The sequence below is a fragment of the Adiantum capillus-veneris genome, chromosome 21 (assembly GCF_014529385.1).
Source record: "Adiantum capillus-veneris isolate H3 chromosome 21, ASM1452938v2, whole genome shotgun sequence".
Lineage (NCBI taxonomy): Eukaryota > Viridiplantae > Streptophyta > Polypodiopsida > Polypodiales > Pteridaceae > Adiantum > Adiantum capillus-veneris.
Window position 1 is genome coordinate 129,198,751 of NC_140951.1, and position 14,215 is coordinate 129,212,965.

General features: G+C 43.2%; 1 protein-coding gene across 1 annotated transcript; it reads right to left on the bottom strand.

The window, feature by feature from the left end:
* Positions 1–636: 636 nt before the first annotated feature.
* LOC147431719 (uncharacterized) lies at positions 637–2,763 on the bottom strand. Its single transcript, XM_086494629.1, has 2 exons — positions 1,863–2,763; positions 637–1,538 (listed from the first exon to the last, which is right to left on the bottom strand). Exons 1-2 carry the CDS (start codon positions 1,980–1,982, stop codon positions 1,260–1,262), a joined length of 399 nt encoding a protein of 132 aa, XP_086350755.1. The 5' UTR covers positions 1,983–2,763; the 3' UTR covers positions 637–1,259.
* Positions 2,764–14,215: the final 11,452 nt, after the last annotated feature.

A 14,215-nucleotide genomic window follows, 5' to 3' on the forward strand; every position in this document is an offset into this window, starting at 1 on the left:
AGGAAAGGGGGGGGGGGGTTCATAGCCATGGTGTTGTAGGTGCAAGCCAACACCTCCTTTATGGACCGGTCCACCAGTGAAACTAACTTCAATTGGTTTCTCTGCATGGTTGCACTCATGAGCATTGATAAAAGCACTGATCTTGTGTTTATGTCTACATAGTAATCATGATGTTGGCCACCATGCTCTTTTCTCTACATGCACTCATTACCACCATTGTCCATAGTATATATTCTTGCTTGAGCGCTTCTTGGCCTAATTGTAAGTAGTCCTACAATATTTGGCCTTCGCCACCATCAACAACCAATAAGGGAAAATTAACAAAATACCCCTCTAATTTGTGGAAATTCCCAAAACACTCCTATTTTTTTCCCAAGCTACCTTCAATATTTTGTCACAAATTCCCAAAATGCCCTTCAAATTTTCCAAAATTCCCAATATATTGCTTGTCGTGAGATTAAATTTTTCCAAAGATACAAAAATTTGTAGCTTTCCATAAGAAGACTGATTGTCTATCAATGCAAGATGCTTAAACTAGAATTTGAGTTAGTTATGTAGGCTTTTGAGATGAATTGCTTCATTACTTTTAGACGTAATTCTCTTTAGATGCGAGGTAATTTGTGATAAATTACAATCTAAGCACTCAAAAACGGATCTCAATTGTATAAAGATTAGAAAATCTTGAACAATCTAATCAAAATAGATAAAGGGTATTTTGGGAATTTCCACAAATTAGGAGTATTTTGGTAATTTTCCCAAAAAATAAACAGTAAAGGGGAGATAGGGATAAGGTAGAGAAAAGAAGGAGATAGAGAGAGGGTAGATCTTTTGGCAGGTGGCAACGTGGAATCCAACTAGATCCAATATTGAGCTACTTCTTATTTTTTCCCAGTCACGATGAGTATTGCTCTGCTCTGATCTCATCTGCGTAGCTTGTGAGAGGGAACATGGCACTTGGTAGAGGTCTCATTTAAGGCTAACATCCAAGAGCTATAGGCCAGCATGAAGGGAAGAAAAAGCGCCCACAGCTTGTGGTGAGAGCCTACCGTTCAAGAGCTGCCTGCATCCGTAATTGAAGGGCTAGAGTGAAGTGTTGGACTTGAAGCCTCAAGGGTTGCGCCAATCTACGCCAGTAATTTAACTCCCCGTCATTGCTTGCAGCATGCCATCGCATCCTCCTTCCACAGTTCCACCCCCTTACTCGAAATCGCAGTCCCAAAATGGGTCTCCTTAACAGATGCAATATTGTGAGCTTTGTCCTACATGCCTACCAGTAGGGAGCTGTTCAATAGATTAGCCGCCTCAACCTGATAGTTGCCGTTAATTATCTCGCTGCACTCCTTGGGTTCCTCTTGCTTGCCTCTCAATGCAATAGTGACTTGCAGTTCCTTCAACAAACATATGTTGACCTCTGCAGACCTGCAACAATGAGAGCATCTCTGCTTATACCCATGCGGACATGATGCATTGACAACACCTCCACACTCATCCTTCGAGCTTCTGGTTCCTCCAATCTTGACTTGCGTATTTGTAATGCTCTTGATGCCAAACATGTGAGCAAGAAGGATTCTCACTCACACACTCTCTCTCTCTCTCTCTCTCTCTCTCTCTCACACACACAACACACACACACACACACACACACAGGGAGGTAGAACATTGTGGATGGATACCAAGGAGAGAGAGAGAGAGAGAGAGAAGAGAGAGAGAGAGAGAGAGAGGGGCAAACTTTTGGGGCCCCATTGTATTGCCACCCCTCGAGTCGCGTGTTGCATGTGCCTCAATTGTGCATCCTAATCCTCACCGTCTCCATCCCTGGTGATGATTTGGCTAACAAAAATAATAATTACAGCAGTCAGTACCTCTGATCCTATGCGCCAACTTGGGCCCTCGCCATTGCCTCTTGCATGCAGACCTTGGTGGCTATCTCTCTCCCCATTGTTGAGAGTCTTCAGCATTACCCATTCGCTCGTCAAAGGCATGCAAGACCCTACCCCGAGCTACTTATCTACGTGTTTTTGTGCTCCATCCTGCCCTCCCTTCACTCGTAGCAGCACCTCAACTCCTCCCTTGACCAACAGATCAGCAACAACGACAGCTTCAAGACATAATGGGTCTATTTTGAACTTACTCATTAAGTTCTCCTCAAGATTCCATTCATGTTAACTTTCTTAAGTTTTCACACCACAGGATTGTTCCCACCATGGTTGTCTCTAAGCACTATGGCGTTCAAGACACAACTGCAAGATGCAGCCATAGCTATTGCCATCCGCCTCCACCTTGACAGTCAACACCTGTGATCGCCTACTCTTGCCTCTGAGCATTACAACAACCTCCCAAGGTGCCACTTTCACCTAAAAAACATGCAGTACTATCGAGAGAGAGAGAGAGAGAGAGAGAGAGAGAGAGAGAGAGATTCAATGTTGCATGGTCTGCATCCCCCCCCCCCCCCCCCCCCCCCCCCTCGTCAATATGTAGTAGAGAGCACTAAGCTAAACCTGGCTCCATCACACTCCTTGCTGCCTCAGCCTATCCCCCTTCGGCCTCACAAACACCAACGTCTGTCTTGCGCCAACCTACTCCCTAAACATCGAGTCCACTTCAGGCAGTGAGGCTTCTCCTTGCGACAATCACGGAACCCACTTCCCTTGATTCACCTGCAAAAATGTGTGCGCACGCAGTCGCATGGCAGAAAACGAATGAGAGAGAGAGAGAGAGAGGGAGAATCGCATCCATGCCTTGGCCTTTGCGTTCATCGCTACTTGCAGAATGGCTTCCAGCTGTCACAAAAAATCTCTCCCCCTTTTGTCCACGTCTCTCTTCCCCTCCACGTGCCATGTCGCCTCCTTTTTTCACTCAAACTTAAAGGCAGCATCTCATGAGATTCGCCTTCTTAAGAACACTTACTAAAATTTGGTAGACATACTCAATGGGATGCGAATAGATTTACTAGTCTTTGTAACGAGTGGCATTTAGTCCCACCAAGCAATAAGAAAATTGTCTTTAGCCAAAACATCCTTCTCACGAGTGTCTGTGAAGCTCTATCTTTATAAATCATTATAATGAGTGTCTGGTCTCACAAGCAACTAATAAAAAAAAGTTACATTTTTAAAAAAACAACCTCTCCTTTTTCATTAGAAAAAAGGAAACACATCACTATGGCCTTAGCCCTTTGGGAAGGCCAACTAGAGTGCTTCGTCACATCGAATTGAGATTGAGCAAAGTATTGGGTGCGAACTGAGATTGAGCAAAGTACTCAAAAACTGTATATGCCATTTCAACAGTTCTCAAATGAAAAAAAATCAAGAAGATCTATTATTTGATGCTATTAATTATGGCTAAGATATATATTAACTAGGAGGAGAGACTTCAAAATGAAGTGTGCGCATGTGCGAGCGTGCACGCACGCGCACACACACACACACACACACACACACACAGAGAGAGAGAGAGAGAGAGAGAGAGAGAGAGAGAGAGAGAGAGAGAGAGAGAGAGAGATGCATCACATCTTGGGGTAGCCCCAATGGAAGATAGCCGAGGAAGGCTCAAAAGTAGCAAAAGTGGATTGTTATCATAGTTTCTATAGTAACATACTGTTATGGAGCTCAGTGTGTATCTTGTGATGACTTGGTAGTGCTCCTTTCCCTAAGCATAGGAATTTAGCCGAATCAAAAAAGAAAAACTTGTTGTAGTGTGCTCTTGTCACCATAAAAGGGAAGGCCTCTTTCCCGATGCAATCACATATTCTCTCACCTTAAAGGCATGTGGCCTTATGCAAGACCTCCACATGGGTGAGAGTATTCCAATTGGGCTATTGGAGAGATGTTGTTCTTGGTGCTTCTTTGATCAATATGTTGGTCAACTTTCATCACTACATGTGAATGGAAGGTCTCTTTCCATCTGCATTCACCTATGCTTGCACCTACAAGGCTTGTGGTAGTCTGTACTCAAGGGCTGTTGGAGAAATAGTATTTCGTGCTTGGCAGTGTTTTGATCAATTTTTGTGTCAAATATGGTTTCCTTACAAAATGTACTTGATGGGCATCCTCTCTGGGATGTCGTCTCTTGGAACGCGTTGTATGCAAGAGCACTATTGGCTATTGTTTTCTCCTCAAGTTCTACTTTGTTCACTAAATTTGTGTTCACAAAGCAGCAAATTTGATGAAAAACCCAAGCAAGAGGAGTCAAATGCAAAACAACCCAAAGCTTCATTGCCATAGACATGTTGCGCATATATTACAATTAAGAGAACTCGTGATCTTCGTGTCGCATTTCAACAGGAGTCTTCATGTTTTGCATCTCTTTCAGATTTGCATTGTTTCCTACAAGTCATCAATTTATGGCTGCCACACGGTGCTGGCAATTTTTCTAAGCAAAGACTTTCCACACACATCACATCTTGAGTTAGGCCCAATGGAAGATAGTCGAGGAAGTCTTAGAAGTAGTAACCAAACATGACATCATTAGGAAACAACCCCTGACTATTAATCTCATCGAGAATTCTCTCACCCATGTCAACACAAGGTGCCAACACCATCGCATTTGGTCAAAACAGCAAAGAGCTTCCTTGCCACGACAATATTGGGCATATCCAAACAAGCTCCAAGAGATGACATCCTATAGACAATGTAATTTTGCATTAAACAAAAACCGTCTTCTCACCTTCATTGAGCAGCCCTTGCTGGGCATATCTTGCCATAAGAGCACTCTAAGAGATTTTGTTTGGCAAAGAAACCCTCACTTCACATCTGGTTAAAATAGCTCAAAGCTTTCTTTGACAGCCATGCCGCTCATATCCTACAATTAACGCATTTAAGAACGTGACATTTTGCATTGAAAGCTCATCCACAATATTTTGTGCATTTTGCATTGAAAGCTCATCCACAATATTTTGTGCACTCATAAGGGCACCACATTTGGCATACATATTGACCAAAGCATTTCCAAGTGCAACATGTTTTGCCAAAAACCTATAACTAGCAACCTCATTGTGAATTCTTTCACCCATTTGAAGGCCTTGTATAAGGCCACACACCTTCAAGGTGCAAACATAGGTGATCGTAGTTGGAGAAAGGCCTTCCCTTCATAGTTGGTAAAAATAGTTCAGAGCTTCCTTGCAATGGCCAACTTTGACATATACTACAATGAACGTGCTCCAAGAGATGACATCGTTGAGAGGATGCCCATCTAAACTTTTTGTGCTTTTGTGAGGGCATAACATTTGGCATGCATGCCAATCACAGCACTGCCAAACATGACATCATTAGGACAGCCCCTGCCTTTCATAAGGGCACCACATTTGGCATATACATCGACCAAAGCATTGCCAAGCACAACATGTGTCGCAAACAGCCTTTGACTAGCAAACTCATTGCAAATTCTCTCACCCATTTGAAGGCCTTATCACAGCACTACCAAACATAACATCATTAACCAATAGCCCCTGACTAGGAGCAATCTCATCGAGAATTCTCACCCAAGTCAACACAACGTGCCAGCACGGTCAAAATAGCACAAAGATTCCTTGCCATGGCCATATTGTGCATATTCAAAAATCAACAAGCTCCAGAGATGACATCCTAGAGACAATGTAATTTTGCAATAAACAAAAATAGTTTTGAGCTTCATCAACCAACCCTTGCTGGGCATCTCCTACCATAAGAGCACTCCAAGAGATTTTGTATGGCAAAGAAACCCTCACGTAACATCTGGTGAAAACAGCTCGGAGCTTTCTTTGACTGCCACATTGTTCATATCCTGCAATCAATGCGCTCTAGAACGTGACATTTTGATAGAAAGCTCATCCACAACTTTTTGTGCTTTCATAAGGGCACCACATTTGGCATACATATTGACCAAAGCATTGCCAAGCGCAATATGTTTCGCGCCTCTAACTAGCAGCCTCATTGTGAGATCTCTCACCCATTTGAAGGCCTTGTATAAGGCCACACACCTTCAAGGTGCAAGCATAGGTGATCACAGTTGGAGAATGGCCTTCCCTTCGAGCTAGTCAAAACAAATCAAAGCTCCCTTGCCATGGCGAGCTTCAAAATATCTTGCAATGAATGTGCTCCAAGAGACAACATCATTGAGAGGATTACCATTTGAAATTTTGGTGCTTTTGTGAGGGCATAACATTTGGTATACATGCCAATCAAAGCACTACCAGACATGACATCATTAGACAACAACCCCTGCATTTCATAAGGGTACCACATTTGGGATATTGATTGACCAAAGTATTGCCAAGAAAAACATGTTGCCAACAATGACTAGCAACCTCATTGTGAATTCTCTCACCCATTTGAAGGCCTCATATAAGGACACACACCTTCAAGGTGCAAGCATAGGTGATTGTAGTTGGAGATAGGCCTTCGCTTTGCATCAGGTAAAAACAACCCAAAAATTCCTTGCCATGGCCATCTTGGGCATATCGTGCAATGAACATGTTCCAAGAGATAACATCATGAAGAGGATGCCCAGGTAAACTTTTTGTGCTTTCGTGAGGGCACCACAGTTTGCATACATACTAACTAAGGCATTGCTAAACGTGACATCATTAGGCAGCAGCCCCTGACTAGCAATCTCATCAAGATTTCTCTCATCCATGTCAACACAAGGTGCAAGCACCGTCCTATTGACAAGAGCTTCCTTACCACGACTATATTGGGTAAATCTAAAGATCAACAAGCTCCAAGAGATTACATCCTAGAGGCCACATCATTTTGCATTAAACAAAAACAATTCCGAGCTTTGTCGATCAGCCCTTGTTGGGCATCTTGTGCTATAAGAGCACTTCAAGAGATTTTGTCTGGCAAAGAAACCCTCATTTCACATCTGGTTGAAACATATCAGAGGTCCCTTCCACAACCATGCTGGTCATATCCTGTAATCAATGTGTACTAGAATGTGACATTTTGCATAGAAAGCTCATCCACAACTTTGTGTGCTTTCATAAGGGCACCACATTTGGCATGCATATTAACCAAAGAATTCCCAAGTGCAACATATTTTTCCAACAACCTCTTACTAGTAACCTCATCAGGAATTCTCTCACCCATTTGAAAGCCTCGTATAAGGCCACACACCTTCAAAGTTTTAAGTATAGGTGATTGTAGTTAGAGAAATCCCTTCCCTTCAAAACTAGTCAAAAAAGATCAGTGCTTCCTTGCCATGGCCAGCTTGGGAAAATCCTACAATGAACGTGCTCCACTAAGCAATGATATTCCATATATAGATAGATAGATAGATTGAATTATAGACCATGGAGGTCAGATATGACCTATGGGACCGAAAAACAAAACATTACAATGCTTGACTTCAAGTGAGGTGTATATATGTATCAGTTAAGGACCGAGGGTCCATCGAGAGGGTAATGAAAAAGAAAAAAGCTGACGTCTACATAGTTGTGGCATAGCTAGCTAGGACATATGAGTTAAAAGGAATGAAAATCTTGTAGTGTTCTGGTTATATCCATGTGTTAAATTATTCTAGCTTCTCTTTATGTGAGCATTGTATCTATGGCAAACAGACTAGGTTATCAGCGCCTTTGGACAAAGAGTTAGGGAGTCCTCTAGATCTCATACATAGCGACTTGCGCGGATGTATGCCAGTCAAGTCTCTAGGGGGAGCGTTATATTTCCTAACATTCATAGATGAATCTACTAGAAAAGTGTGGGTTTATCTCTTGAAGTAGAAGAGCTACGTCTTTAGTGTCTTCCATAAGTTCTTAGCATTGGTAGAGAACCAATCGGGTAGAAAGCTTAACGCTTTATGCAGTGACAATAGAGGCGAATACATCTCCTCCAAGTTCAAGGACTTTTGCAGCAAAAGAGGCATTAAAAGACAATTTACCATGCCTTACACACCCACCCAAAACGGTGTGGCTGAGAGAATGAATAGAACCATTTAGGAACGGGTCACTTCTATGTTGTCTACGGCCTCAAGAATTTTGGGGAGAAGCTGCTACGACGGCTTCTTACTTTATCAACTAGTCACCTAGTACACCGCTAAAGTACAAGGTTTTGTAGGAGATGTGGACGGGCAAAGAGCCCAATTATGACAGATTACGTGTATTTGGGTGTGAGGCATTCTCACATGTGCCAAAAGCTCTTGGACAAAATCTAGACCCCAAATCACACAAGTGCATCTTCATTGGATATGGTGTAGACGGAGAGATGGGATATCGTCTCTGGTACCCAGAATCTAAGAAGGTCATACATAGCTCACAAGTGATATTCAACAAGTCTAAGATGCATAAAAAGCCAGTGAAAGACATTGAGTATCGCAGAGTACCGTTTGAGGATGTTTCCTCTTCGCTAGTTACACAAAATGTTGGACGTGCTAGTGATGTACCCTCCACTAGTACACACACATGTTGCTCCAGAGAGAGTGGAATCCAACAATTAGGCACTTTGGAGATCTTCTTGTACATCTTGTGCACCTGAGCGTTCTGAGCCAGGATTGGACTACTTGCTAGTCACTGATTGCGGTGAACCCACTTGCTACAAAGAGGCCGTTCAAATGGACGATAGCGTGAAGTAGGAAGAGGCTATGCAATCTGAGTCTAGCTCGATTTTAGCCAATGAAACTTGGGAATTGACAGAGTTACCTATGGGTATACAGGATTGCCATGCGAATGGGTGTACAAGAAGACCTTTATCACAAATGATCCCGAGCCTAAGTATAAGGCAAGATTGGTTGCTAAAGGGCTCAAGCAAACGAAAGGCATGGATTTTGATGAAATCTTTTCTCCAGTGGTCAAGATGACTACATTGCATCTTGTGCTTGGTCTAGTAGCCATTGAGGAATTGGAATTGGTCCAAATGGATGTGAAGACAACGTTTCTTCATGGGGATCTTGAAGAAGATGTTTACATGAAACAGCCAGAGGGTTTTTCGATAAAGCTTGAGAAGCCAACAAGGGAAGACATGGTGTGTAGACTCAAGAAAGCTTTGTATGGATTAAAGCAAGGCTTAAGGAAATAGTACATCAAGTTTGATAAGTACATTCAGTCCCAAGGCTACATATGCAGCCAAGAGGATCACTGCTTGTACACAAATATTTGAACGCTAGTTCTCTCATCATTCTGATTTTTTACATGGATGATATGCTCATAGCCGGGAAGTCAAAAGATGAGATTGCACTTCTCAAGGATGCCTTAAGCAAGCAGTTTGCTATGAAAGATTTTGGTGATGCACATCACTTTCTTGGTATGTGTATCAAGAGAGATTGCAAATGTGGTATACTTGAACTTTTGTAGGAAGAGTATATTCACAAGGTCTTGCAATGTTTTAATATGCAAGGGGGGAAAGCATTGAGTACCCCTATGGCTACATACAAAAAACTTAGCAATCATGATTGTCCCAAATCAGATGCTGAAAAGACAGAGATGGCAAAGGAGCTATATTCTTTGGCAGTTGGCAATCTTATGTTCGCCATGGTTAGGACACGGCCAGACATTGCATATGCAGTGGGAGGGGTCAACAGGTTTATGTAAAATCCAGGCAAAAAGCATTGGAAAGTAGTGAAGCACATCTTGAGATATGTCAAGGACTCAGCTGGCAAGTGATTACTCTTTGGGAACAGTGATGCATCCATAGTTGGATACACTAATTCTAATTATGCAGGCTGTGTGGACACTAGGTTATCCACATCCGGCTACATTTTCTTCTTTGCTGGAGGTGCAATTTCTTGGAGGTCATGTATCCAGAATTCCACTTCATCTTCCACCACTGAGGCAAATTATGTTGCAGTTTCTAGTTCCAGTAAGGAAGCTGTGTGGTTATCTCGTCTAGTGGGAGATTTGGTATGCATCAGACTCCAGTGCTACATTGTGACAATCAGAGTGTGATTGCGTTAGCAAAGAGCCCCGTGTTTCACTCCAAGTGGAAACACATAGAAGTCAGGCATCATGTGGTACGGGATATTTTGACTAGCAAACGCATTGAGTTAGTTAGGCGTAGGGTGAAGCTACAGTCATGCTTCACAGTTTTGTACATTTGTACATAGTAGCCCCTACATTATTTAGCCACTTGGGCCACGTTGGCCTTCAAGTGGGAGATTGTTAGGTTTCAGGCCCGTCGGTTATGGCCGGACGGCAGACGACCGCCCACTTATTATTTGGTTCTTAAAGATAAAAGGAGTGTAAGAGATGTTCTCTCAGAAGCTCCACCAAATGTCTATGTAGTGTGTTCTTCCCTTTCCCCCTTCTCCTTCCCTCTCTTGCACACTCTGCACTAGCTCCGTCACTCCCTTGGAAGACTCATGGAGGTGCCACAAAGACCATGCCTGCAAACTTAGGCCTACTCACAAGCCCTCCCTCAAGCATTTTCCAAATGGGTTGTGTCCACAGTGCATGCTTCGGCTTTCAAACATCATTCCTCCAGTATCTTGAGCTTTCCCAAATCACGTCACTTCATCATTTTCTTGACAGGTTCTACCACAAACTTGTATTTTTTGCCAACCAAAAAGGGAAGTCGACTATAAGGCCTTTGCCCTTTGGGCAGGCCAAAAATACGTATTTTAAAAAAATATTATCCATTTTTCACTAACAAAAAGGGAACACATCACTATGGCCTTAACCCTTTGGGCAAGCCAAAAATGAGTCTTACCATACACCGAGCGACATTTTCCGAGCGAACCAAAATCCAAGCGAATTTTATACGGCATGGGCCCATATTGTCTCCTATGTGGTGCAATTTGAGCCTCATCCTAGCCATCAAGGATGAAGCAAACGAGGGCATGTCACCTAGGGACCATGTCTATAGTTCTCTTCTTTATTCTCTCTCTCTCTCTCTCTCTCTCTCTCTCTCCATACCATAAGCAGAACCACCTTCAAAGCCTATTAGAATAGTGATCTATGAGTCTCAATTTTTGTATTTACGTCCCTATTCAAGAGACGTGATTCATGAGGCTTTGACTCCAAGAGCTGTAGGGCACATACATTTTGCATACTCTCTATATCTCCTCTCACATCCCCTTGCTCTTTCTCTCTTGCTGTAAATGTGCTCTCTTCTCTCTTTGACCATAGCACACAAGACTCTTTGACTCTCTCTCTCTCTCTCTCTCTCTCTCTCTCTCTCTCTCTCTCTCTCTCTCTCTTTCATATTGCACATGTGCTCGAGAATGTAGTCTAAGGTGGAACCTACTAGAGGAGCAAGGCAAGCCCCAAGGTGCAATGTTGCACATGCTAGGCATGAAGGCATACGGGTGAGTGAGGGTTATTAGTTAGGCAAAAAAATGAGGGGGAGATTTTTCTTAAGCTTAATTCACAGTAAGATGGAAGTGAAGGCTATGTGGAGATGGTAGCCAGTCATTTGCGAATGAGAAGGAAAAAGTTGGCCTCCACCCCTTGTCAGAGGGACGGCCATTGCACCCTCGGTCAAGTTCTCCAAGCAGCAACTAATTGCAAAAAGTGTACGTGGGAGTTTATTTCAGAGGCATCGAACCCTAACAAAGTGACTCTTGGATGTTTATGAAAATTAAAAAGGAAGAAGTGAGACTCTCTCTTTATGTTAGAAAAAAACCGAGATCCAATGTACTTTAACCGATTGAAATTGTAAAATCTCGGCTAGATTTTGAGCTTGCCTTTAAGAAAACTGGAAAATTTACACAAGTTTTAGTGCAATCATTGGCAAAAGCTTCAAATTTTGACCTTAAAATCGGGAGAAATCCAACTTATTTTCATCGGCTAGGAAAATGTATTTTTCTAGCCTGCTCTCTCTCTCTCTCTCACAAAATCTATTAGGCAGAATCTCACAAGATCCCACCTCCTCACATTAGTTGGGAATGTCCTCTGTTTTTTAACACCTAAAGCTCGAGACCACATCCTGCAAGCAATGAATCATGCACTATAGATTGTTGCAAGAGCTTTCTTGCTTCTCGAGCTCCACACAAAGAATTAAAAAAAGACAAACCTGACTTTTTTCTACCTCGTGCATGCTGCTCCACGTGCATGCACCACTCCGACATGTGTCTTGCCACTTGTATCTCCCCCCGCCATCGCACACCCTGGCCCAACCCATCCGCCACCTTCTCTTTTAATTTGAATTACCTTCGAAGTAATTCAAATGTGGCCTTGTATTTTCATTTGTATTACCTAAGAAGTAAAACTAAAGGGGGATCACTCTTGATTCCCTTTAAAAAGACATTTGTGACCAATATCTTGAGAAGATGACTTGGTCTACATCAAGAAGCATCGGGTTCCGGTAGTCCTAGAGGATGACACGTAGCATCTCGTAGAATCAGATAGAGATGCTCTCTCTAGCGATGAATTTTGAATTACACATGCACTGTTGGAGAAACATGCCTTGCACTATTGGAGAAACGTGCCTTGCTTGGCGTCTCATGTCCAGCATGACTTCAGCGCTCTCTCTTCTCTCTCTCTCTCTCTCTCTCTCTCTCTCTCTCTCTCTCTCTCTCTCGTGTGTGGCTCTACCAAACTGAATTCCTGCCTCTAGGTACCACGCGCACAAGATTTCACCCCTTGGATAGCATGCTCATGAGCTGCTTAGTTAGCACACCTCCACATACAAGTGATGTTCACGCAGATAGCATGGGCCTAAGTCTTTTCTATTGAATCAATCGGGTTTTTACTGGTTCGATTGTCCTCAGCCAACCTGAGGTGCTTTATGCCCAAAAAACACAGAACCTCGTGATCCCTTGGGTGGCATTGACTCCAGCACCGCTTGCTCAATAATGGTCCTTCTTCAGCCCTGATGTAGATACCCCTCATGCACACCATGCATAAGCACAACAATGATTTTCTCTCTACGCACGAGAAAGCGAGAGGGGGTAGAGTCAACAAGCAAATACTCAAGTCTTTATATTTTCACAATTGGATAGTAAGCTTACTCACTTTGTATTCATTACAAAAATATTGAGTTTAAAAAGAAAAAAGAGCCTCCCTAGAGGATCTGGCGGGCGCGATCCTTTAGGGAGGGTTTTTCTTTTCTTTTCTTTAAAAACTCATTCAAAATGTCCACACCTAATCACCAAGTTCTGTCCCCAAAACAAACGTGGGTTTTTCCTTCCCATTATCTCATGTCCCAAGCTCCACTCTAGGTATATACTACTCACATTGTATTAACACTACAAAAAGGTTGAAAATGTGCACCCCTATTCACTTATTCACTACAAAAAGATTGAAAATGTCCACTCCATTGAAGGGGTTTCTGCATCCCTGGGGTGAAGCCCTCAATAAAAAAAATAATGCACTCTCCTCTCCTCCCCCCTTTGTTCAGGACACGTGCCTACTCTCCCTCACACGTGGGCTACTTTCAAATGTCGCGTCAATTCTCTATTCATACGTCATGCTCCCCTTCTAGCCAACTCTTGTGTCAACCACCACATGCATGCCATATGCGCCGATTGCCTCGTCCTCAGCTGGCACATGTGTAACCCTATTCTTTTCCTCCTCTTTTAGCTTCATTTTCAAATTTTACTAAGTATCTTTGGAGATATGCATTAAAAGGACACAGAGGGACCCTTGGGTCGTGTGGAAGCGAGGCCTCCTATGTTACACAGCCTGCAAGGCCTCGGATCTTGGGGGGGCTCGAAGGGGGTGTTGTGGTAGGACAAGGTATATGTGTGCCTCTATTGGAGTGTGCTACATGGAGATCTCATGCCGAGAAGTCTCTGGGGTGAGGCGTCATGCAGGCTTGCTTTCTCCTTGTTTCTTTTCCTTGTCTGCCCCCATATTTTTTATCATACGCGAGGCGTTGCCCCTCTTGCCTCCTCATTGGGAGGGTAAATGGGTGGCATGGTTACTATTTCATCACAGGATGTTCTCGATTTTGCACTTCAACATATTCATTGCTAGGACAAGGCTCCCTTCTAATAGCATGTGGTCTTCGCTTCAAGGTGTGTGTCTGCTTTGATCTTGGAGGATGCTAGTGATTCTGATTGGTTGGCTTGTGATTTCGGCCTTGGTTGTGGATTAGGCTTGGTTATTCGTCGTGGTCTTGACAGACTGTGAATCCGGGGTGGTCTACTTTGCTTTGAGGCATCGTATGTGTTCTTGTTCGGATCTTGTTTACCTATTGGTGGCTTCCGTTGGTCAAGCGATTATGTTGGCTCTATTTAGAGGTTCCCTCTGTGCAGACAGTTTGTCCATGACAGAGACGCCATCTTGGTGGCAACTAGAGATGCCTCTACTAGTGATGGGGACTGTGGGCCTCGCCCTCTCGGCATGCTCTGCGGATCAATTTTTTGT

Coding starts and splice junctions, on each gene's coding strand:
- LOC147431719 (XM_086494629.1), bottom strand. CDS start 1,982: ATGCCTTTGACGAGCGAATGGGTAATGCTGAAGACTCTCAACAATGGG. Junction 1,539..1,862: donor GTTGGCGCATAGGATCAGAG/GTACTGACTGCT, acceptor TTTGGCATCAAG/AGCATTACAAATACGCAAGT.